The 26,626-nt window shown below is 45.6% G+C and overlaps 1 protein-coding gene and 1 long non-coding RNA gene across 12 annotated transcripts in view; one reads left to right on the top strand and one right to left on the bottom strand.

Annotated features, from left to right (window-relative positions):
* Positions 1-34: 34 nt before the first annotated feature.
* ARHGEF10 (Rho guanine nucleotide exchange factor 10) overlaps positions 35-26,626 on the bottom strand; it is a 198,051-nt gene continuing 171,459 nt past the window's right edge. For all 7 annotated transcript variants that reach the window (XM_073675379.1, XM_073675380.1, XM_073675383.1 and 4 more), the window contains 2 exons: positions 5,204-5,326; positions 35-796 (listed from right to left, as the gene is read on the bottom strand). In XM_073675379.1, coding sequence (XP_073531480.1) covers positions 285-796; positions 5,204-5,326 — 635 coding nt within the window. In that variant the 3' untranslated portion in view covers positions 35-284. The remainder of the gene's footprint in view (positions 797-5,203; positions 5,327-26,626) is intronic.
* LOC141259424 (uncharacterized) overlaps positions 997-26,626 on the top strand; it is a 136,632-nt gene continuing 111,002 nt past the window's right edge. For 3 of the 5 annotated variants that reach the window (XR_012318413.1, XR_012318415.1, XR_012318414.1), the window contains exon 1: positions 1,012-1,212. This is a non-coding gene — a long non-coding RNA (uncharacterized lncRNA). Of the gene's footprint in view, positions 1,213-4,151; positions 4,293-26,626 lie in introns of those variants that run through there. The other 2 variants (XR_012318416.1, XR_012318417.1) reach the window with 2 other exon arrangements.

The following is a 26,626-nucleotide window of genomic DNA, read 5'->3' as shown; positions in this document are numbered from 1 at the left end:
TCAACACATTAAAAAACAAAAACACAACATAAGAAAAAGATGATATTTGTGGTTATTAGTGTTCCATAGACATTTACACAGATTGTGTATTGGCTGCAGCATACATTTCTCATGTATATGAATATAGGAAGAGATCCATCCCTTTTATGAGTAGTATGGATCAGACAAAGGGGAGCGAATTAGGTTATGACATTTACATGTTAACAAGGAGAACTAAAAATGAGAAGGGGCAGATGCAGAATACTGTATGGACTATGGCACATTTATTGTGCTCCTTTGTGCCATTAGATATGTAACAATGGGATCTGCCAAACCATAGCAGAAGAAACCGGCTCTTCCTGACGCTGTGGTTTATGTTTCTTGTTTACTCTTCGGTGGCCTTGCCCCCCAGAGATAACCATGACAGAGTCCGCCTTAAGCTTCCCTGCTCTTTGTCTTCGGCGGCTTTGCGGAGGTACGTTGGGGTCGCTTAGAAGATCATAGAGAGCGCAATCTTCCCTCCCTATGTCGTATGAATTTGAGCTATGGGACAGTGTGAGAGAGCCAGAAGAGGAAGATAAGTCACTTTTATGTGCAATGGACCCCATGGAGCCCCCAAGCCAAACAGCGCTGTCATTATTGGTGCTGGCCTCCTCATTTTGTGAATGAGCAGTACGAGTGTCCTCGGTTTTCTCTTCCACATTTGAAGTTTGGCTTGATCTACTTGGTGTCCGCTTGTGTTTTCTGTTCACAGCAGTAGCCATTACAAGGAATTTAACAGCACCATGGTGTGCATGGTAAGATACCATTCCTCTGCCTGTAAAAAGAAATTAAACTGTTAGGATTGCTCACTACGACATTACACATTCAAGCAAATCTAAGGACACATTAATAACATTTTCCATTCAAAATGTGAATATATACATGTGAAATAAGAAATGTTAATATAAACTGTAGCAACGCCAGGTAGGCTAGGGTTAACTCCTAGCTCTGCAGGCTTTGATTAGGTGCAGCTGGCTAGCTGTGCGTATAAATAAGCTAAGTATTCATCTGAGGCAGTCAGCTCAGGGAAACTGACCAGAATGGATATGTCTTGAAGCTGAATTGAGACACAGACCAGAAATCCCTCAATGAGAAAAGTCTGCACAGGCTGTGCGCAGAGAACCGCAAGTATCAGTGGCTGCTATGGATGATACCTGTTTTGTTTAACGGAGCCGGGGTAGCTCAGCCAGGGTCTGTTCTGTTTTATATATATATATTTATTATATAAATACACAGCGGGTGAAATAAGTGTTGAACACGTCACCAATTTTCTAAGTATATTTCTAAAGCTGCTATTAACATGAATTTCTCATCAGATGTTTCTGTGGTTGCAGTGCAGAATAAAAGTTAGTTTGGACTTGGTCAAGCTATTTGACCAAGGCAGATTTAGTAAAACCCAGCATGGACTTTTATTCTTGGAGTGGACTACAGGATGGCAGTGGGGCGGTCCACTTCCTCCAGTCTGGGTCTTGCATGTGGCTCATGTCCACAGATTTCATTTAAAAACCTGCAGCAAAGGTTTGGGTGTGTCAGTCTTTGGTTTTGCAAACTGCACAGAGCAGAAGGCTCTGTGCTATAGAGGCCTGTGTGAAGGGAACACAGAGCCCAGGACGGCCAAGCTTCTGACACAACTTGGAGTGATACGGCAGTGCAATCGCCCCTGACAACGGTGTTTTGTTGTATGGACTATTATGGACAACCCGGCTGTGATCCGGAGGATAAAGCTGCCTTCACTGTATGAGTTTTTGCCAAATAAAGCCATTTAAGTTGGACTTTCCTTGGGTCACTGCCTCATTACTGCACAGTGTGAACACCGCCGCACTACACAACCCATCCCATTCAATCCATACAGGCAGAGAAATCAAACCATAGATGTCCATAAATTATGTGTAATAATGAAAAATGGCACAGGGAAAAAAGCATTGAACACGCTTACTGAAATTTATTTAATACTTCGTACAAAAGCCTTTGTTGGTGATGACAGTTTCAAAAGACGCCTCCTGTATGGAGAAACTAGTCATATGCAATGCTCAGGTGGGATTTTGTCCCACTTTTCCAAACAAACACTCTTCAAATCCTAAAGGTTCCATGGGCTACTTTCATGAACTCTGAGCTTTAGTTCCTTTCATAAATTTTCTATTAAATTTCGGTCAGTTGATTGGCTGGGCCATTCTAGCAGCTATATTTTATTTCTATGAAACCAATTGACAGTCTTCTTGGTTGTGTGTTTGGGATCATTGCCTTACTGAAATGTCCACCCTTGTTTCAGCTTCATCATCCTAGTAGATGGCAGATTTTTATCAAGAATGTCTACAGTTGTCCATTCATCCTTCCTTCAATTACATGGAAGTTTGCTAGTGCCGCATGCTGAAAAACAGCCCCACACCATTATGTTCCCACCTCCAAGCCTCACTGTTGGTATAGTGTGTTTTTGGGGTGATATACAGTGCCTTTTGGCCTCCAAACATTGTGTGTATTATAGCATCCAAAGAGTTTACTTTTGGTCTCATCTGACCAGACCATATTTTCCCAGTATTTCACAGACTTGTCTACATGTTGTTGAGCAAACTTTAAAAGTGCTTGAACATGCTTTATGTTCAGCAATGGAGTCTTGTGTCGTGTGCATGCATGAAAGCCATGGATATATAGCTTTCTTTGAAACAATTCTGCCTGCTGACTCCAGGTCTTTCTGTAGCTCTTCACAGGTGGTGTTTGGCTCTTAGACAACTCTCCTGATAATGCTTTTCACTCATCTGTCTGAAATCTTGCAGGGAGCACTTGGTTGTGACCAGTTTATGGTGACACAATGTTCTTTCCACTTCCGGATTATGGCCCAAACAGTGCTCACTGGAATCTTCAGTAGTTTAGAAATTCTTCTGTAACCAATGCCATTAGTATGTTTTGCAACAATAAGGTTGCGAAGGTCTTCAAACTGCTCACTGGTTTTACCCATACTGAGAGGTCTCTTCTGTGGTACCTCGGTAATGAAACACCATTTTATAAGCCATCAGTTGAACCAGCTGATAGTAATTTTTTACTACGTGGCAGGATTGCGTTCTAATTACTGATAGATTTCAGTTGGTGTCATGATTTTCCATGGCATTTTGCACCTCTTTTTCTTCATGTGTTCAATACTTTTTCCCTAGGTCATTTCTCATTAGTACACATAACTTAATATATGGACATCTATGATTTGATGTATTTGCCCATGTGTGTTTAGACGCATCGGATTATAAGACGCAGCCCAAATTTTATGGTGCAAAATAGAAAATGTTTTTTTTTTTTTTTTTTAAATAAAATGGTGTGCCTTATAATCTGTTTTACTTGAGGGAAGCGGCAATGGTGGAGCAGGAGTCACAGATACAGGAGGTTGGTGGCGGCTGCGGCAGGAGTCGGGCGATGCTGCGGGCCCAGTCCTCTCAGCAGGGTCGCTGATTCAGGATAACTTGGGTGGTGGTGCGGGCCCCATCCTCAAAAGAAGTCAGCGGTGAGTGTAGGTTCCCGCTCTGTTACATAGCACTGCGGTGGGCTTAGGGAAAATGGCCGTCGGAGCATGCGCAGATCGAGATCTCGAGATACGAGATCTTGTCTCCCGAGATATCGTCTCTCGAGATCTGAATCTGCGCATGCTCCGGCGACCATTTTCCCGAAGCCCACCACAGGGCTATGTACGGGAGAGGAAACCCCTCTCCCCTTTCCCATACAATTTCCTTTTACAATGGTTATTAGTTTTGAGGTCAGTAAAAGAGTTTTGAAAAATCTGAACATTTGCAAATAAAATGTTTCTGATACTCTTATTGGCTTATCACTCCTGGAATACTTTTTTTTTATTACATAAAAGATATTTACACAGAAAAACAAGATAAAAAGAACACATTTCATAAAAAAGCAGCTTGACTGGCCTGAAAAACAGAGCAAAGCAAAACAATGACATAGTGTAAAAAGATCAAGTTCATCAGGTTTCCGATGTTCTGAGTTGCAAGACAAATAAAGCTGGTGAGAGATTCCATTAACTTGGCAGAGTTATCTGCTCACAGGATAAACACAGAGTCCATGTTTTCAGCTTCACCCATATCACAAATCATTGGGTGTTACAGATGTGTGAATTTGTCAGTGAGCATTCAGTGATATAGCCGAAGCAAAGAAGCAAAAACACAGATATACTCCAAGTCAACATCATTTCCATTTCCAGCACAGGATTGCTGTTACGAAAAGGCTCAGATGAGCTGAATGCTACCACCAGGCACAGGGCAACTTGTGGAAAGGTTTTAGTGAGTTTTTCTCTAACATTATGTTTTGACCTTGGATCTATTACTCCAGGGGTGGGCAATTAATTTTCCCAAGGGGCCACATGAGAGACTGACTGTTGTGGAGGGCCGAACCAATAGGCTGAAATTAATTCTGCTCAATATTAACATATTCATTATATTTTTTATTAACTGTATCACTTAATATTGAGCAGAATTAAATATGCCACCTATATACCGTATAAGCCCACACACAGCCCGTAAATACTGTAGGATCCCCCCATATAACCTACATTTATATAGTGTGAGCCCCCCACATAGCCTTCATATATACAGTGTGAGCCCCCCACATAGCCTCCATATATACAGTGTGAGCCCCCCACATAGCCTCCATAAAAACAGTGTGAGCCCCACATAGCCTCCTATACACAGTATGAGCCTCACATAGCCTCCTATATACATACAAATATCCCATACACATGAAAAAACAACAACAAAAAAAAAACACTCAACTCTCTCTTATTCCCCCAGCGCTCTGCTCCATTCTCTTGTGCAGAATCTCAGTAGCAGCACGATGTAATGACGTTATTGCGTCTGCTGTCTCTCACGCGGATTGGTGGAAAATGGAGTCAGCGGCCCCGTCCTCCACTAATGTAATCACCACTGTCTACATCCTGAGGATGCAGATAGGGGTGACAGCAAGTGGCGGATGGACGGTGGGCGGGCATGGTGTTGCCGCAGTTTGCCCAGGTCTGTATTGCTGTTTATGACAACAGGTTATGCATTTACTGTATCACGAGAAACACAGCAATAAAAACCTAAAACTGATTTTGCCAACATATGTAGTGCATAGTGTAAATACATGACAACACTCTAGTTTTGTTTTCTTGGGTATTGTTGACAATACTTTTTAATTTTCTCTAGATAACACTTACCGGTTACTTTTGGGATTCCTTGTAGACGGGGGACAGGAAACGCTACAATGACACCGAGATTTGTTCCAACCATGAGCAATCCATGACAAACCAGTAAACTAGTTACAGACACACGCTGCTGTCCTGAAATTATGGGAAAAAAATAAAACCAAAAAATGAAATAACTATTGTCAGTAGGACATTTTAAAAAATATGGAAAGAAAAAAATAACATAATGCAAAACTTGGAATCATCAATGGTGCCAGAAAGAGCTACATGATAAATTAGGATTTTATAATCAAGAGAATTATTAACTTAGAATCAATACATTAACATTATTTAAAAAAATGGTTCATAACGGAGGTGTATTTTCCCAATATGACAAACTATCTCCTAACCCTTGTATAGGTGCCTAGAGGAAAACTTGTTTATTCCTGTGGGTCCAACCGCTGAGATATCGAGAAATCCTGAGAACTTGGATATATAGAGCCAAGTCTTGAATATAGCAGTGGTTCGCATGTTCGGCCTCCATTCCATCCATTGGAAATGGGATTGGCAAAAATAGCAGAGCACTGTACTCCGGATTCTCCAGCAGTTCCACAGATAATGAATTGTTACATATAGAACAAAGCAACAACAAAAAACTTTACTTTTGTGCTTTATGATAGTAATTAAGATGTAATTAAAAGCAGAATTAAGAAAAACCAGGGGCAGCTGTGCTCCGAAAGTTTGCAAATATATTTTTTCAGAGACCAAGCATGCACACTTTTGCTCCATTCAAGAAAGAGCTCTAAGGCTATGTGCCCACGATGCAGAAATGCTCTGGATTTTTCCTGAGCATTTCTGCATCTCCCTGGCACAAAAAAAGCATGCGGATTGTACATGCGTTTTCCTGCCAGGGACATGCGGATGTGGAGCGTTCTTCACTTGCATTTCCGCATGCAGGTTGTCAAGCGCTTTCCAAGCGATTTTAGCATCACTTGGAAAGTGCTTGACAACTTGGTCACACTATATAAATCCATGCAGCCGGCATGGATTTATAGTAGTGTGACCAAGTTAGTTAAAAATGGTAAAAAAAAAAAAAACATATACTCGCCTTCCGATGGCCCCCGGTGTCCTTATCCGATGCGTCCGGTCTCCCCGGTGTCTCACGGTTGTGTAAAAGGACCTTCCATTCAAGTGCAAAAACGCAGCAAAATGCAGGTATCAGGTTTTGCTGCGTTTTTGGTGAAGAAAACTCAGGAACAGCAGACACTAAACTGTATCAGCATGCACAAGAGACAAATGTACCTGAAAAATGCAGCAAAAACTGTTTTTTTTTTTTTTTTTTTTAAGTGCTGCTTTACTGCCAAGAGAGCAGGCTTTGCCTGCAGAAAAAACTCAGCAAAAACGTAACGTGTGAACATGGCCTAATAATTCTGCACACGTTGATAAAGGATGTTGATATCCTTAGGCCTCACCCATAATCATTATACAAATATACATCACCTGATCTGCTTCATCAAATAAGCATTCAAGTTTTTATAGCCTGGAGGTGTTAAAATATGCATAAAAATAATGATATGGTCAAATTACTCACTTGACTATTAATTGTGCACACAGTGTATCTTATGAACACTAAAGTGGCTTAGTATATGTGTTTAGCTTTAGTTCTATATTATCAATCTGCCCTATCTTTAATGAATAGTTCTCTCTCCGTACACTGACTTTCTGGAGAGTCTGTGATTACTCACATCAGCCAACCCAAAAAGACTGAGCAGATGCAAAGGGATGGCGGAGCAGCAACTTGAATCAATGAGCAAATAGTAGGTGTGTTTCAGACCAAGACTCCCAAAAGGTACTGTACCTAAGCTACAATAAGGTATCGCACAGTAAAAAAGCAGCCAAGCAGCAAGATCTAAGAAAAAAATTTCAGGCAATCATTCCCTGTATGTAAGGTACTGACATACATATAGGCTCATGATTGGTCAGTCAATTTGATCCATTTAGGGTTCAATGCAATGTATTGAGATTTTGGTGTTTTAATATCAATACATTATTATTTGTAATGAAAAGATACTTTCCTCATGGTTCTACAAACTAAAGCAACAGCGTAAAGAACACAAATACAAAACCATGGCAGGAATTCTGATTCACATTGTGGAAGCCACAAAGAAGAGAGCAGCTGATATTGATACAACTCCTACGCTAATATATTGAGCGGAATTATAAAGGAATTATTTTCAATACACAGTATTCAGGTACATAAAACTGCCAGGAAATTAACAATGTTCGTCATTTCTCCACAAATCTTTGTGTCACAGAAACACAACTGGGGGAAGGCGATGCAGATCCCACCACTGCCACTAGTTGTCAAGGGAACGCAACCCCGCTGCCTCTACTCATGAGGGCAATTACACAATTGACTGACGAGTGATGAACGAAGCCGCGGCGGCTTCCACTACTAGACTGGTTATTGGAGAACTCCCAGTGAGTGTATGGTGTATATACACCTCCGAATCCAAAGCATGGAATATATTTATATACCCACGTATGGTCACAGCCAGCTCTGCAAAAACAAAAATGACTACTAGCTGCCACCATAAATCGTTCATACAGGCCGATTGGACACCCCATTACAGGTAGAATATGGCTTCAGGGGCGCGGTTTACAGAGCAAGAGGAACAGAGCTATTAAATTTATAGATTTATTTAATCTGAAAAGATAGGCAGTGTTTATAAAAAAAAAAATATACGAGATGATACAAAATGTGAACAAATAATACGATACATACAATTACATAAAATAAAATGGAATACCGAAAGAAAAAAACTATTAAACCTAGTCACGGAAATGGCTGAGTTTAGCGATGGGAAGCACTTAGATTGATAAAATGGACAGAACCTCCACAGAAATCTATGCCTTCCAAGGACTGACTAAGAAAAAAAAAAAAACTTTCATTTTTATTATTTCAATGCTATGCCCACATACCTCCCCTTGATGACCACATTTGGGGGCAACTGTTTGTGGGATGTTCTCAGCCATTCAAAATCTTATGAGATCCTCAACTTACAGGATATCTTTGACTCTGAAGGACCCAGGTGTTAGATATTGATGTCATTTTTTTTTATTGCAATTTTACCTTTACAAACATGAGCTGGTTCGCATTATCTATCGGACTGTTATTAAGCTGGAGGCGTTCTAGAGGCCCCACAGCGATTTGAGTAAATGCGTCACTTCCATCCCTTCGCTTTGACACTGAAAATGTATCTTCCATAATTATTGGATCGATGCAAACCCCAATATTCCTACCTGAACACAGGTGGGTCTGTGACAGATTCTTTCATGAAAGGAAGCTTCTGCCTCGGGTGTGGGTGCAGTTCTCCCCCCTTTGCGTAAACGAAAGTACATTTTGTTATCTAGTTACCAGAGTCTATCTTCCTGTCTTAATTACCTGTCCATGGCGAGGGGAGCTCTTCTTCAAAGGTTGTTTTAATAGCCACAAAAACAGAGCATATATCCGATATGTGCAGAGATGCAGTTGCAATCATACTCAATACCAACAATAAATTAGTGCCGCGAAGTCTCATAAAAAGGTATAACTTTAAATATGTAATTAAACAACAAAGTCAAATATATGCAAAACGGCAGAGAAACCATATAGACCACTACATAACAAAATACACAAAGGTAACAGAAGACAGGCACATAGGTCAAAAATCCTAACACATCCAGAAGGTATGTACCTGGAGTCCCTATGAGGACAATGTCTATAGAATGATAAAGTTGTACTTCCATCATGTGATGTTACAGACAGGATATGTGTTGTGTGGTCAGCTTTGCCCCAACATACTTTTCACCAATGCTTCGTCAGGTATATACCTTCTGGATATGTTGGGATTTTTGAACTGTGTACTTGTCTTCTGTTACATTTGTATATTTTGTTATGTAGTGGTCTATAGGGTTTCTCTGCTGTTTTGCATATATTTAACTTTTTAGTTTAATTACATATTTAAATAAAGTTATACCTTTTATGAGACTTCATGGCACTAATTTATTGTTGGTATTGTGAAAGGTTGTTTTAATTAGTTTCTCTCTCCCTTCCCCATATATTCAATGTGAGGCCTACTTCAGAAAAGGAGTTTGAATTGTCAGTTCTTTCCCCATTTCCCCTGTGTTAATTGGTTTCTCTGTTCCTAGGTCTAATTAATCCCACTTCAAAAAGGATATATTCTCCAGCTATACATAGTTTTCCCTCTTCCCAATGTGAGGGGGACAGGTCTTATGGATTTTAATTTTCCTCTTTGACTTTGCTTTTCATTTCCTTGTTTCTAGGTGTAAAATGAAGTGGTCACTTCAGAGGTTTCCACCTGTGTGTCATTTTGTGGTATACGTAAAAGGCTGTAATGTAACCTTCAGCAACTAGGCATATTAGGAAGCCCCCTGTTTCTTGCCATTGCACATTGACTATTTTCATGCCACTCGTTTAAATTGAATTGTGAGCCCCATCGGGAACAAGTAATCACTACATTTTCTCCAGATTATGGAATATAATATGGCCCACTAGGATCCAATGATTAAAGAGCAGGGTTTACATTTACTCACAATTCATACAGTGCGTTGCTGTGTAATATTTTAATATTTTTAGAAATAAGAAATCATCATTACCTGGCATATGATTGCCCTGAATAGTAGTAGCTCTGTGAAATGAGAAGGGCTTGCACTATTTATGACTTTTTTCTCGGCCTGACTTGCTTTTAATAAATGGAGTTAGGCATATGGAGTTAGTCTTGGTAAACTATAAAAGGGGTTTTCCCACAAACAAAAGTTAAATTTTAATCAATAGATCTTGGAATAATAATCAGTTCGACAATTGGATGTGTTTAAATAAAATGTTCCTGTGCGGAGATAATCTTATAAATGTGCCCCTGCTGTGTACTGTGTAATGGCTGTGTCTAACCGTGCAGGAACATGGTCTGATCATACCACATCTCCTGGGCAGGGGAGGAAGCAAAATACTATACAGACATTACAGCAGGGGATCACAGCTGATTTATTTGATGTAAAACATTGTTTAAGAACAGGCAGGGAAATTTTTTACCTCAAAAAAGTATCAGTTGTGATCCCCTGCTGTAATGTCTGTATACTCTCTTTTTCTTTCTCCCCTGCCCAGGAGATGTGGTATGATCAGACCATGTCCCTGTACGGTCAGACACAGCCATTACACAGTACACAGCAGGGGCACATTTATAAGATTATCTCAGCAAAGGAGAATTTTATTTAAACACATCAAATAGTGCAATTTATTATTATTCCAAGATCTATTGATTAAAAACAACTTTTGTATGTGGGAAAACCCTTTAAACATTGTTCGGGGGGCAACTGGAACATTTTGCTTTTGAACTCTCCATGCCTGTGATTAACTTGAACCCTCATTATAACAACACACATGCAAAAGGTTATATCAGATCATGACATAACTTGCTTCACAGGAAGCAGATGAACATCACTTGTGTCTCTGTCTCCCGAGAGTTGCTCAAATTTACCTGAATAGGCAACATTTTATTAAACGCCTCCTGACGAAGCCACAAAGGCGAAACGCTATCAGCTCTCTCCTGGCAGCAACCCGCACACCGCATACAACATGTCACAAGGTAATATGTTACGGTTATACCTGTGAACAGCACTAGAGTCATACGGTTTCAGCTTGTGCATTAAACATGCACCATACATTGGTTTACATTGAATGCATGTTCAGAATAGCTCATTTTCTGGCTTTATGAATGGGGACTTAGTAGCAGATACTGGATCAGCAGATTATATATATGCCTCTTATTTGCAGGCCTTGCTATAACCACCGGAATACTTCTTATATGTGATGCTATAATCTGACCACATTATAGTATTTGGTTAATTTGAACTAGATAGGCTAATTTCTAACCATCTGATAATTATTTCTTTGGCAGTCTCCTTATAAATGTATACTGGTGTTGTTATTATCTCTTTTTGTGGTTGTTGCAGAGTCTCTGCCACGGGGGATATGGTCTTTTTCTCCCTGGCTTTTTCCACCTGCCAATTTGGTCGCATCTCTCACATTAGCCAACATTAATGTAATGTAATGTAATTTTTTACCTTTTCTATTCACAATTTAATAAATGCATATTTTCATTAAGAGCTTCTTCTCTGGCTACCCTTTTGGAGATTTGTGCCAATTATAAGCATAGCTGATATTTTGGCTACAATTCTCCTTCCTGTGGTCTAATACTTTGGTAAAGAGATAACTTTAATAGGTTTTGATTTTATTAAAGTTTCATATACATTTGTGCGCTACAGACCAAAATATGGAGTGCAACTAGCATACTTCCCACCTTTTGAGGAACAGAAAGAGGGATAGATGTTGCGGTGCGCGCAGCGCGTCATGGCAAATTTAGGCTGTGCCCCTTGCCACACCCATTTACCATTTCTTTCTCCCCTGGCAGGAGGAGTTGTCAGAGGGGCGCTGATAGTAAGGGATATTCAGCAGACTCCATAGACTGCAGGGCGTAGACCCAAATCCGGGGCTGTCCGCTGTATCCAGGATGGTTGGGACTAGAGATGAGCAAATGGATTCCTGGGTCTCTGGTCCAGAGTCCAGATCAGTGTTACCGGTCGGCTGGACGAGAGACCGCAAGTCTTTAACCATCCGGCGTCCCCAGTGCGGCTTTTGATCACCCAGAGCAGCGCAACGTCATGTGTGCGTCCTGCTCATCTCTATTTGGTACCTGTGGATTATTTTTTGTTCCTTCATTCAAAGTCGGAGCCGCCAGAACCTTCTCATTTTTTTGTAGCTTCACTATACGACATCCGGCTTTTTTGTGTCTGTAAGGCAGTGTTCACACAGTGTAGAAATACTATGTTTTTTGTTTTCTGCAGGATCCGCACCAAACTACAGAATAACAATCTTCTCTAATTATTGCAGCCGGTTTATAGTACAGAAAAACTTTGATTCTTAATAAAGCATCTGTAGTTTTTAAAGCTATGTGCACACTGTGCGTTTTTGATGCATCTGCGCAACGTTTTTTCTATGCAGAAATGCACCAAAAATGCTACGTAATTCGTATGCTAGCTAATGCAATGACAATCCTGAAGTGCTGTGCACATGATCAGGAATTTTCCTGACAGGATTGTCATTGCATTTAAATCCGCAGCATGTCCATTCTTTTTAGCGTTTCTGCAGCGTTTTCCGCCCATTGAGTTTAATTGAGCCGCAGCAAACCCGTAGGTATAAATATATTTGCGAATTTGCTGCGGTTGTTTGCTGCGTATTTGACTGACCCAATTCAAGTCAATGAGTCAAATGTCAAATGGGCCGCAAAAACGCAGAAAGAATGGTACTCAGGCCGGGGAAGAAGACTACTCCTCCCATCATCCGACCACCGCTCCCACTGATAACAGCAGGAGCAGGCGCGGGTGTTGGGAGTAGTCGTCTCCTCAGCCGGCGTCTATGCGCGGTGTTTAAAAATAAAAAAAGTAAAAATCTATATTAAAATAAAAAACACCTTATTCTCACCTGTCCGCCGCCCTCCCGATGTCTCCCTGCGACCCGATCACCCGGCAGCTGGCTATACACTGAGAGGAGCACTCCCAACAGTGTGCATCGCTGCGCTACCGGGACGAAGTTCACCGGAGTTCATCACCTGAGAGCTCCGGGACCTCACTTTACGCCACCGGTGCTGCGTGGGAATGTTCCCACGCAACACTAATGCCGTAAATGAGGTCACCGGGGTTTATCAGCTGATCTTCAGCAGGTGAACTCAGCCCTAGCAGCAGCGATGTACACTGACAGGAGTGATTACACTCCTGTCAGTGTATAATGCTGTCTTCTACAGCAGTCACATCAGTGATTGATGTGGCTGCTGCAGACGTTACCCGGATCGTCGTGGGACTCTGGGATTACGTCATGACGGCAGACACGTGAGGGATATGGTTGTTTTTTTATTTTTTACAGGAGATGAGGGATTCGGGGATTAGGCGTTAGGTGAGTATACAGTGTTTTTTATTTTTACCTAAATTATTAACACCGTGTGTAATTTTATTTAAAAAAAAAGATTTTATTCTGGCCGGGTCTTTATTGAAAAAGGGTCGAAAACCTTTACTAAGGAGTTAGTAATGGACCTTCATTACTAACCTGGGCTTCATGTCAGCCACCAATACAAGGCTGACATGAACCCCAAACTTATTACCCCACTCGCCACCGCTACACAGCAGTGGAAGAGCAAAGGCTAAGCACCAGATTTGATGCATCTTAAGGATGCGCCATTTCTGGGACTGCTGAGAGCTGATATTATTAGCCGCGGAGGGGGGTAGTATCCATGCCCACGATCCGGACGTAGCAGCTCTTATTTTTTGCTTTTTGCTGCGTCCAAAACGCTGCGTTCTATTGAAAGCAGGTAAATCTGCATGTGTTCACTGAACCATGCGGATTTACCGCATTCAATACATTCTAGTGGTCAAATTTCTGTTGCGGAAACTAGCGACTCCGAAAGAGAATTTGACATGCTGCGGTCCTGAAAGAGGCACCACATGTCAGGGTCCATGGGTGATCCGCAGCCTCAGATGCCTGCATAGTGGACATGGGATTTGTAGAAATACCATTCACTATGCTGTAACATCTGGACGCTGCGGGTTTGACTCTGCATAAACACACAGCTTCAAACCCGCAGCATTTCCTGATCGTGTGCACATACCCAAACTCACCTGAAGAATTTCTATTTCTGTAGCGGAGCTGCTAGTCTGCGCTGCAGATTTTGACCGATTGAAATGTCATTATATGCGATGGATGTATGGACAGCAAAAGTGCGGCATTAGAACACAGCGAAAATACACTGCGTCCAAAGCGCTGCTGGCTGCTGATCGTGGGGACGTAGCGGCTAAACAAACAACTGTGAGCTGTTATTAATAGCCAGGGAACATGTTTGCCTAATGGCACCTTCCTAGGCTAAAAATAGCAGCCCTCAGCTGCCCCAGAAATGACAAATACTGATAGTGGGGCCGTAGCCTTAGGGCAAAATACAGCTTAGCATATTGAATGCCATCATTTATTTCTTTGCAATTTTCATACTGGCCACTAAGCCTTATAGTAGACTCATACCTCCTGTTCGGTACAGATCACTGTTCAATAATAATCTCATTACCATAAGAGCTCATGCATACGACTGATTGTTCTCGAACAACTGCCACCTGTGATTTTCACGGATAACACTCATACCTAGGATATTCTATGAGGCAGTGCCCATCTGATTTTTTTTCCTCAGACCTAATGGTCTGTGGAAAAAAAACAGACATATCCAATTTTGATCCGAGTGTCGGATCCAGATCAACAATGCAAGTCTATGGGTCCATGAAAAAAAATAAAACATTTGGACCAATGACATCTGAGTGCAGTCCAATTTTCATGGACAGACAGAATGGACAGGTGGAAAAGCTTTTTTTATTCTCTCCACGTCCAAGAAAAACTGGTGCCACTCCGATCAAAATAATCGGACCATTTTCTTGGATGTGGAGTAAACGGTTTTGTGACCCTACCCTACCAGCCAGGATACCAATGACAGGTAGCACCTCTATTATACAGCACCTCTGCTTGACTTACCTTAAAAGGGTTGTCCACTACAAGGACAACCCCTTCTTAATCTAAATGTTTGACCCCGATAAAATAAAAAAAGTTTGTACTCCCCTCACATGCTGTTGTGACACGTGACGCCAGCGCCCAATCAGGGCTGGCGTCACCATCCTCGCCTTCAGACAAATTGAACATGAAGAAGAAGACCGGGCTGCGTCTGCTCCCTTACTTCCTCTTCAATTCGACAGGAGGCAGGGACAGTGACGCCAGCGCTGATTGGGCACCGGCGTCAAATGTCACAACAGCATGGCAGCCCCGGGACCGCGAGTGCAGACACTGCTGGAATGGTGCCAGCACAAGAGGTGAGTATAGGTTTTATTATTTTATGGAGGCCAAACATTTTGATCAAGCTCCAGGGAGAGCGAGTGCTGACACTGCGGGAACGGCTCCAGCATGGGAGGAGAGTATATGCTTTTTTATTTTATCGGGGCCAAGTGTGGGGTATGAGAAGGTGTTGTCCTAGTAGTGGACCACTTCTTTAACAATGAGCTTTGATGTAGATTACAATATGCCCCAAAAGTACTTCTGTACAAGTTAGAGCCAGTCTACTGCAGCCTATATCCTTAAAGAAGTTGTCTACTATTTGGACAAACCCTGTTCATGCAACTCGCTTGTCCCCCATATAATAATAAAACTTATACTCCCCTCCAGTGCCGGCGACGTTCCCACGGTGTTAGCATTCGCGGTCCCGGGGATACCATGCTGTTTTTGTAACACGCAACGTCTCCACCTCCTGTCGAATTGAACATGAAGAGGAAGTTCAGGCTGCAGCTGATCCCGGACTTCCTGTTCAGGTTCAGTTCGTACGAAGGCGGGGACAGTGACAACAGCGCTGATTTGGCGCCAGCGTCAAGTGTCACAACAATGCGGCAGCCCCAGGACCGCAAGTGCCGACACTGCGGGAATGGTGCCAGCATGGGAGGGGAGTATAGGTTTATATTTTATGGGGGCCAAACATTTTGATCAAGAAGGGGTTGTCCTAGTAGTGGACAACCCCTTCAAGGCAGCTGAAAAGAACATGAAGCATAAGTCTAGTATTAGACTGAAAATTGCAAGTTTTTTTTTAAATATAGACTGTTGATATTGCAAATAAAAAAAAAAAAATAAGATTTCCAAAATTTAAAAAAATAATGCATTTACATAAAAATAAGTTACTTTCTGATAACATGCTTCATTTAAATCTTTTACTCCTCCAGAAGATTGGAAGGCTACCAAGAAAAGATCTGAAGAAGTGCACTTTAACGAATCCAGAGATTGTCAAGCACATCCAAGAATCCTCCTTAATCCACCTTCTCCAACACATTTGCAGTATTGGTATAAAGACTCCTGCGGATGCTGGTGCTGTTCAGCTGCGTTAAATGGTTAAGCAAGATTTTTTCCTTCATTCCTCCTGGTAGGATCTGGAGATATCCTTCCTGATCATGGCACTGAGCAGGGAATCCAGGGTGACGATCTGGATTCTGTATGCTTGATCCTGGATTTCCTGCTCAGTGACATGATCAGGAAGGATATCTCCAGATCCCTCCAGGAGGACTGAAGAAAAAACATCGCTGAACAGCACAGATATCGGGAGACGTCTATATACCAACAATGCAGGTGTGGTGGAAAAGGTGGATTCAGGAGGATTTTTGGACATGTTTGAATGACTGTGGATGTGGTAAAATGCATTTAATTGTTTTTTGTGATACAAAAAGGGTTTGAACCGCTTTATTTAACTTTGCCTTGCACTGGTCTTTATAATCCTGTTCCATAAAGTGCACAGCTAACTTTCTGTTCTTGGTGTCAATTTGGATCTGATACAGTAGTCTCTTCCAATTAAGATGATCCAAGCTATCCACAGGGAAAAAACGCCTCCCGATTGGGTGAATTAAGGTAACTATGGCGAGCAACATCTTACAAGAGCTGTTCTAATAGATTTATCTCTCATGATTAATCCTTAAACTGGACATATGCACATAATATATAATATATGGCATCCTTGAAATGTGTGCGATGCTACGTAAGAGAGCCCATGTAGTGAATATTATGCTTTTTAATTTGGTGTGTGCTCCTTAATTTTTGAGTTTCTTTGTAGTAATGAAGTGTCAATCATTAATTCTGGCCTTCTTTTTGGGTTTTTAAATGCTCAAAATGGGTCTTGTTGCGGTCATGACGTTCTGACACTGGAAACCATGAGTCAAATCACAGGTGGCTGAAGGCACCCACTAATGCCAGTGAATGGCAGGAACGCGTCACATCTCCCTGGGTCAGGAAAAACAGAATGGCAGGGGACTAGATGGCATCGGATGAGAGTGGCGGGGGAACACAGATTACTTCCATTATTTTAACCAATTCTAAGTGACGCGCCCCTGGGCCTGCTGCTTCGCACGGGGGAGCTTACCCGGATCCGGATCAGATGGGGGTAGTAGTCTCGTGGCGGTGACCCGGTCCGTGCCCAGGGAGTCAAACTGAGTGGCTGGCAGTCTATTAGCAGTAGATGGTGGATGACTACGCCACCCGTTGAATGCAGCTATGGAGCTGCCGCTGCAGGGCAGACCGCTGAGGCCGGTGGAAGGATGGTGCAGCGTGGATGGTATAACCCCCAACGGGAGGGGTATGGCCTCAGGGATGATGGGGATAGCAGGGACCACTCAGAGACGATGCGGTGTAGTTCAGGGTCTTTACTGGTGACAAAGATAGACCCTCCCGGAGTACTTGCTAGCAATCGGGGCCTGGTCAGTCCTTGAGCAGATGGGATCTCCCCTGGCCAGGCGGAGTTGTAGGCCTTCCCAACTAACTGTACTCTTCTGGCTACTTTGCTAGAGGCAGGTAAAAGTAGCCCACGTCCCTGAGTGTACCGTGTGGTGCTCACCCGTATGGCCGGTGACTCGGGGCCTTCTAATGGCTTCCGCTCCACGATGGCGGTGCTGGTCCCACGCGTGTGACCGTGCCTTCGGGTTTCTGGGCCAGAGGACCTGCAATCCCCTGCCGGTCGGTTTCTGCTGCTGGGTAGAGATTAGTCCCCACAGCCTCGGACTCCGGGTCCGGTGATACTTCTCAGTCAGGGCGAGCTCTGCAGCTGCCAGCCCCTGACTCCTTGTAACACTGCTCCCACAGAGCTCCTGGTGTTCTGTTCCTATATTTGCTTCTTTTCTCTGTCTCTACTTCTTCTCTACTCACTAACCCTGTCTCAGCCCTAGGTTTATATAGGGGAAGTTCTTCCCCTCCCAGGACTGGGCAGGAGGTGTGGCATGCATCGGATTCCTGACCAAGAGACCTCCCACCTGCTCTCAGACGTAATATCTCTATCACTGTGGCAACCAGACCCCTGGGGTGTCACATTCCCCCCTAGTGAAATTTAGTACTCCGGGACTAAACATATTTTTGGAAAAATATAACAAGGTATAACAATTATAATACAATAAGAAAAACACATAAAGATGGTTACGGCATGTCCGTAACCGGGTGCAGTCTTTGAAGAAAGCAAGGTGTCCATTTCACCAAAACAGGGAGACGTAACCAGGTAGGGGTCTGTCCTACCCCGAGTCCTTAACAGTCTTTAGTCCGTCCTGGGTTACGCTCCAACTATGTACAAAGGATTCCCGGTAAATCCACCAAAGACTCCTATAAACAACTAGAAACACATAATTATACACAAGCAACAAGAAAAACAGGTAACCACAAATAAAACAATTTATACATTTCAAATCCTCCAACGTGCGGGTAACTGGCCTCTAGTGGCCCTAGTGGACCTACGGAGCTGACTGTCTAGCCCTGAACTACAGGGTGTAGGAGCTGTCAAGGGTAAACTGGGCAGCTGTCTACCGGCTCCTTGGCTCACTAGGGGTACGGCAGGCTCACTATAAGCAGAGGGTTGATCCTCCTGTTCTGCTTGTGTGGAGTCTTCTGCCTCCTGGACCGGCTGCTCTTCCAGCTCTACCTGTCGCTCCATAGGTGCTTGGGATGCTGGTTGGAGGAAGGTGAGTACGGGTACCACAACTGCGCCATTGACTTGAGTCCAAGACCGAGGGAAGTCTCCGAGCACAGTACCAACCATGTCTTCCCTTTCCTCTACGGGTCGAGGGTCTTCTTGTTCCTCTTCAGGGTTCCGTAGCTGTTCGGGACACTTCTTCAGGTGATCCCGGGATACAATGGTTGTGGTTTCCCCTCCGTCTTTACTGATGGCACAGACCTTTGGGTTGTCGTGGCTTGAGGGCAGTACGGTGTACGGGTCCTTCTCCCACTGGTCGTCCAACTTGTGGAGCCGTCTTTTTCTCTTCAAGACCTGCTCTCCGGGTACCAGGGGAACAGCGGGAGCATACTGGTTGTAAGTCTTCTCTTGTCTTTCCCTAGCCTGACAGAGACTTCGCTCCACGCTCTCCTGTACTCTCCGGTACTGCTGCTGCCTCTCTGTGTCCCAGTCTGCTTCTGGTGAAGTGTCCTCGGGTGTCAGGACTCCCATTTCCAGGTCAACAGGTAACTTACCAGGTCTCACCCTCATTAGGTAAGCCGGGGTACAGTTGGTGGAACCTACCGGGATGTGGTTGTATAGGTCCACCAGATCGGGCAGCTTCTCAGGCCACAGACCGCGTTCTTCCAGGGGCAACGTTTTCAGAAGATCCATTACCACCTGGTTCATTTTCTCACAAAGTCCATTAGTTTGCGGATGATAGGGTGTCGTCCTTATCTTCCGGCAGCCATACAGAGTGCAGAATTCTTGGAAGACCTCCGCTTCAAAGGCAGGTCCCTGGTCTGTCAACACTTGGTCCGGGTACCCGTGTGGACGGCAGAAATGCTGCTGGAAGGCTCTAGCTGCTGTTCGAGCTGTTAAGTCCTTGACGGGGACGACAACCAAGAACCGGGAGTAGTGATCCACGATGGTTAGTGCGTAGACGTAGCCACTTCCGCTTGGGGTCAGTTTTACATGATCCAAGGCTACCAGTTCCAACGGCTGCCGGGTGACGATGGACTGCAGGGGAGTCTTCTGGCTGGCACGGTCCTTCCTTCTTAGGTTGCACGGGCCACAGTCTCTGCACCACCTCTCGATGGTTCCCCTCATGCCTACCCAGTGGAACCGCTCGCGCAGCAGGAACTCCAGCTTCTTCCATCCGAAGTGTCCAGCCCCGTCGTGGTATGCCTCCATCACCATGGCTGCGTCCCTTCGTGGCACCACTACTTGCCAGATTAGTTCATGCGTCCGGGAGTTAACCATTCTGCGGCACAACTTCCCCTTGTAAAGGAACAGTCTACTCTTTTCTGCCCACAGTTGCTTGGCTTCCTCCGGAGCGTCTGGGTCAAGGCGAGCCTCTGGCCGAGTCAGCATCTCCTTCACCAGCCGGATGGCAGGGTCACTGTCCTGCGTTTCCGCCCAGTTGTAGTGAGGTAAGGGGTTAAGCGTAGCGCCTTGCTTACTCCTTACCCGATGGGAATACTGGATAGTCCCATGACGGTGAAACGCGGGGAGTTCGACTTCTTCCAGTCCCTCTGGATCTTCTCCTACGTCCGGTAGGTTTGGCATCCTGGACAGGGCGTCCGCGTTGGTATTGGAGCGTCCTGCCCGGTATTTGATGGTGAACTCGTAGTTGGACAGGCGGGCCATCCATCTCTGCTCTAGGGCACCGAGTCTTGCCGTGTCCAGGTGTGTCAACGGGTTGTTATCCGTGTACACGACGAACCGGGAAGAAGCGAGGTAGTGCTTAAAGCGTTCGGTGACTGCCCACACCACTGCCAGGAACTCTAGCTTAAATGAGCTGTAATTCTCAGGGTTTCTTTCGGTGGGTCGCAGTTTTCGGCTGGCGTAAGCGATTACTCGCTCTTTCCCCTGCTGGATCTGGGACAGCACGGCTCCTAGCCCGATGTTACTTGCGTTGGTGTAGAGGATAAAGGGCTGGCTGTAATCCGGGTACGCCAGGATTTCATCCCCCGTGAGGGCCATCTTCAGCTGGCGGAAGGACTCTTCTTCCAACTTCTCCCATCTGAAGGGCGGCTTCTGGTTCTTGGCCTTCCGGGACTGGCCTATCAGGAGGTCTTGCATAGGCGCTGCCTTTTTGGTGAAACCGGGGATGAACCTGCGGTAGTAGCCTACCAACCCGAGGAACTGCCGCACTTCCTTTACACTGGAGGGACTTGGCCATTCCTTAATTGCAGTGATCTTATCAGGGTCGGGAGCCACTCCGTCAGCGCTCACCACGTGTCCCAGGTACTGCACCTTTGGTTTCAGGAGGTGACACTTGGAGGGTTTCACCTTTAGGCCGTAGCTTGCCAGAGCTTCGAACACTTCCGCCAGGTGTTTCAGGTGGTCCTCATAAGTCTTAGAATATACGATGACATCGTCCAGGTACAACAGGACCGTCTCGAAGTTTCTGTGGCTCAGACAGCACTCCATTAATCGTTGGAAGGTTCCTGGTGCGTTGCAGAGTCCGAACGGCATACAGGTAAACTCGCTAAGTCCCATCGGGGTGGTGAATGCGGTCTTCTCCCGGTCCGCCTCTGCTACAGGAACCTGCCAGTACCCACTAGTGAGATCCAAGGTAGAGAAGAAGTTAGCAGATCTTAAAGCAGCCAAAGACTCCTCTATCCTTGGTAAGGGGTACGCATCCTTGTGTGTGATACAGTTGATTTTCCGGTAATCTACACACATCCTCATGGTGTTGTCTTTCTTTTTGACTAAGACTAGTGGAGCTGCCCAGGGGCTACAGCTATCCCTGATCACCCCAGCCTCCTTCATGTCTCTAAGCATCCCCTTGGCGTGTTGGTAGTGTGCAGGGGGTACGGGTCGATACCTCTCTTTTATGGGAGGATGGTCTCCCGTGGGGATGTGGTGTTCTACCCCCTTGACTCGCCCGAAGTCTAACGGGTGTTTACTAAACACTCTCTCGTACTCTTGAACCACCCGATAGACTCCCTGTTTCTGGTGTGAGGGAGTGGAGTCAGTACCCAAATGTAGTTGCTTACACCAGTCCTCCATTGTTTTCTTAGAGCCGTTACCTTCCTCCGGGTGAGATGGAGGCAAGGGTTCCACAGATTGTATAGCATTTTGGTTGATGGTATATAATTTGGCTAGCGTGGCATACCGGGGCAGGTACACTTCCCTCTTCCCGATATTGATTATGCGAACGGGCACCCTCCCATGGCGTACATTAACCACCCCCCGTGCTGTCAAGATGGTGGGCCTACTGTCTGAGTAAACTGGCTCTACCATTGCCTGGTAATCTCTACCTCTCAGACCAATAGCTGCCCGGCACCAAATCATCATTTCACTTTTTGGGGGCATGGCAATAGGGAAAGGGTCACACATTCTCACGCTACCAATCTCACCGCCGGAGAGTTCCACCTGTTGCCGTCGCATCAGTGCCCGGATCTCTTTTTGGAGCACTCGCTGCTCGCCGGAGCTGGCGTTCTTGGCAACCTGCTGTAAAAGGAAAATCACCTCTGCAAGACAATTTTCAATTACATTAGTTCCTAGAGTTATCTTTGGGTGACTCTCGTGTTTGTCAATGTCTACAATGATCAGTCCCTGTGCTGCCAGTTCAACTCTACCAATTTTAATGGTCACCTCTTTAAATCCGATCTGTGGCACGGGCTGACCATTGCTGGCGATGATACTCAAATCGTCGTCAGGGTAGCGGGTAATATCCGAGTCATTCCAGTACTGCTTGAAGAGGTGACCTGTGGATGGTGGTGACCTGTGATCCGGTGTCCAGTAGGGCACTCATAGGAATGCCATCCAGTACCACAGGCAAGACTGGACGTCCGCCCACATATTTGTCGCGCCAGTTCGATGGGCCTGATGATCTTTTTCCTAGGGGTTGGCCCTCTACCCTAGGTTGTGCCCGTTTAAAGGACAGTACCTTTCCATATGTCCGGGTTGATTGCAGCGGCGGCAGATGGGTTGTCCGTCCTCGTTGTATCGGTCGCTGGGTCTTCCTCTGGCCGGTGGGGTCCTCCTTGGTCGACGCCACGGGATGTCCTCCGGTCCGGATGCCAGCTGGATCTTCCCTGGAGTGGAAACCTGTAAAGACTGCACAGTTCGGGTTAGCGCAGCAACGCTTTTAGCTAGCTCTTGGACCTGATGGTGCAGGTCTGGAGCCGAGTCATTGTTCAAAGCCTGCGCATCAGCTCCCACAGGCCCTGCCGACAAGGGCGCCGCCTCCTGGTGGTAAGTGGTAGTGGGGCGTCTGTGGGTCACAACGCCACCTGGTGCCGGTTCTCGGAGCACCCGGATGGCTCTGTCCTTGAACTGTGCAAATCCCAGATGAGGGTCCTGTAAGGCCATTGCCCGCAACTGGGTTCGGTGGGCATTGCAATATAAACCCTCTATAACTTGTTCAGTTAACAGCCTGTCCTCGTCTCCCACGCCGTCAGGGTCGGTCTGCTTAATGGCCCTCAGGGCCTCTTGTAGGTTCAGGGCATAGTCCCTTATACTCTCATGTGCCCGCTGTTTGCACCCGTAGAATCTAAGCTTGATCTCGGCTGAGGTGCGGGTATCAAAGGTGTCCCTCAGCCGGGTTAGTATCCCTGCGACAGTCCTCCCCCCAGGTGGCCAGGACTTTACCTCCCTTTGGGCTGCCCCGGTTAATTGGGCCACCAGGATGCTCACTTTTTGCTCTTCTGTGAGGGGGTACACCTGGAAGAGGCTATCCAGTTTTTCTCTAAAGTCCTGCAGGGTATGTGACTCCCCTGAGTACTGGGGTAGCCAGGCTGCCCCCGGGATATAGGGCATGGTGAAAGGCATGACCGCCACAGCGGTGGCGCTGGCGGGGGTTGGAGCGGTGAAGCTCTCCTCCGTATCCGACATCCTTCTCCCCCCTAGTGGACCGTGGCCTACCTTGCGATGATCCTCTTCCGTAGGCCGCGGCTCCGCAGTGGATCGTCAGGGTTGAGGACCTTCCGTCGCGCTCCTGTGACGTCGGCGTCTGCTGGGCTCCTTCCAGGACCTTACACAACGTCCGGACGTGAGGCGGGGCTTCAGTTCTCGCGCGCTTTCGGAGTCCACGCCCCTCTTCTTCCCGCGCGGCGTCTTCAAGATGGCTGCCAACGGCGGGAAAACTCCACGGATGGCGGGAAGAAGGCTGAAGATGGCGCCGGATGGCGGGAATCTTCACGGATGGCGGGAAGAAGGCTGAAGATGGCGCCGGATGGCGGGAAAACTTCACGGATGGTAAGTTTTAAAAGTCTCTTTTTCAGGCACGCAGTACCCGGTGGTTGCGGGCACGAAATCCTGCCGACTACGCCAAAAGTTGACGCGCCCCTGGGCCTGCTGCTTCGCACGGGGGAGATTACCCGGATCCGGATCAGATGGGGGTAGTAGTCTCGTGGCGGTGACCCGGTCCATGCCCAGGGAGTCAAACTGAGTGGCTGGCAGTCTATTAGCAGTAGATGGTGGATGACTACGCCACCCGTTGAATGCAGCTATGGAGCTGCTGCTGCAGGGCAGACCGTGAGGCCGGTGGAAGGATGGTGCAGCGTGGATGGTATAACCCCCAACGGGAGGGGTATGGCCTCAGGGCAGCCGACGTGGATGATGGGGATAGCAGGGACCACTCAGACGATGCGGTGTAGTTCAGGGTCTTTACTGGTGACAAAGATAGACCCTCCCAGAGTACTTGCTAGCAATCGGGGCCTGGTCAGTCCTTGAGCAGATGGGATCTCCCCTGGCCAGGCGGAGTTGTAGGCCTTCCCAACAAACTGTACTCTTCTGGCTACCTTGCTAGAGGCAGGTAAAAGTAGCCCACGTCCCTGAGTGCACCGTGTGGTGCTCACCCGTATGGCCGGTGACTCGGGGCCTTCTAATGGCTTCCGCTCCACGATGGCGGTGCTGGTCCCACGCGTGTGACCGTGCCTTCGGGTTTCTGGGCCAGAGGACCTGCAATCCCCTGCCGGTCGGTTTCTGCTGCTGGGTAGAGATTAGTCCCCACAGCCTCGGACTCCGGGTCCGGTGATACTTCTCAGTCAGGGCGAGCTCTGCAGCTGCCAGCCCCTGACTCCTTGTAACACTGCTCCCACAGAGCTCCTGATGTTCTGTTCCTATATTTGCTTCTTTTCTCTGTCTCTACTTCTTCTCTACTCACTAACCCTGTCTCAGCCCTAGGTTTATATAGGGGAAGTTCTTCCCCTCCCAGGACTGGGCAGGAGGTGTGGCATGCATCGGATTCCTGACCAAGAGACCTCCCACCTGCTCTCAGACGTAATATCTCTATCACTGTGGCAACCAGACCCCTGGGGTGTCACATTAGCCCTCTAAAAACGTTGTTGCAGACATCCACATTACACACATGGGACAATTGAAGTGCATGTATCAATTGTGTTCCAGATAACATTTTTAATACAAAAATATTGGAAAATTCCCATAACAATAAGCTCACTGATTGCAAAAACATCCATCCTACAATTCAAATGCATCATTACTGATGGAACTTTTGTTTTTGTGGTATTTGTGAATCTGATGCCTTACACATTTTTTGGAATTGTGTCTAACTGCCTTTACACTTTGCATATACGTTTACATATGTATATATTGCACAGGGGCAGCATGTATTTTTCTTTGTTCTAGCTTATAACCTGTAAATATTTTTCTTCTTCTTCAAAGACAGGTCATTAGAACATTTTGTGACAAATGTGGCATTCAGTGATAACCCTTTGCCCACTCATAAGTATGCACCATTGCTTATCATGTCGTTCTATGGGTGGAAAACATATTAGAGTGATATTTCCTACTTCCTCCAAATTTCCACTGAGACATTGTAATCTTCCTGCTGTTCGGACTTTAGGAACGAGTTTTATTCCATTGAAAAAAATGATTGAAATATTTTCAAGAGAGATAAGAAAACAGCATATTTTATCTACACTGCATAAACATTACTTGTCAAGCGTAAATACACACGGTGTAGTTGCTGAAAGACACTTTTTTAAAAGAGTGGGGAACAGTGTAGTGCGACAGAAGATTTATGGAAATAGGTCCTCATTTTACTTTAAATTACAATAATAAAAGAGCACTTATTTGCAGTGGGTTGCTCAGTAATCTTTCTTCTGACGCACAACAGCCTTAATCCATACGTATGTTGTACAAGGACACTGCACGATGTTCTCAGTATTCCCTAGAACAGAAGGTAAGCCTACCATGTTATTTTAACACTTTAAAGGGGTTGTCTGATATTGGAAAATCCCTTAATAGTGGTCCCAAAGTATTAAATAAATAATGTAATATATATGTACCCCTAGGACTGGCACCCCTTCTCCAATCTTAGCTAAGGGTTTGTTTACACTTGTTGTGAAAACATAGGGTTCTCCCATGGGCATAATACTACTCAGACAACACAGGGTGAGGGTAAAACAGTGTGGCAATACTTTTTTGAACCACCAAACAGACAACAGACATATAGAACAGTCCCAGCAAATACTCAAGGCGGTGCAAAATTACAGAGTCTCACCCTTCCGCTGACTCGCTGGGAGTAAAGACGCTGTGACTTTCCATGGCCGACTATCCCCACCAGTGGCACCCCGCTTTTGGCAGGCACCCGCAGAGAGGAGGTAACGACAAGCTTAGGAAGCTGACAGTCCATTGAGGACGTGGCTAGGAGACCCGAGGGTCCTAACCTGGCTGCTCGAAACATATCCATGGAACCAGGTGACCGGAGGGTCCCAACCTGGCTACCCCAAACAGCTCCATGGGACCAGAGGGTCCCAACTTGGTTTCCCCAAATGTATCCATGGGTTCTGTGATAGTCAATGGAGCAGATCTATATTCCTCCAGCCAGGGCTGTGGACCCTTAAGCTGGCATCCTGTAAAATCCAAATCGGTGTTCCTCTTGATCGAGCCATGTGTCCTA

This window comes from Phyllobates terribilis, unplaced genomic scaffold (genome assembly GCF_046119375.1).
Source record: "Phyllobates terribilis strain yellow unplaced genomic scaffold, ASM4611937v1 Scaffold_3__8_contigs__length_932513732, whole genome shotgun sequence".
Taxonomy (NCBI): Eukaryota; Metazoa; Chordata; class Amphibia; order Anura; family Dendrobatidae; genus Phyllobates; species Phyllobates terribilis.
Note: the sequence above shows the minus strand (reverse complement) of the source record. Positions and strands in the feature narration are given on the sequence as shown.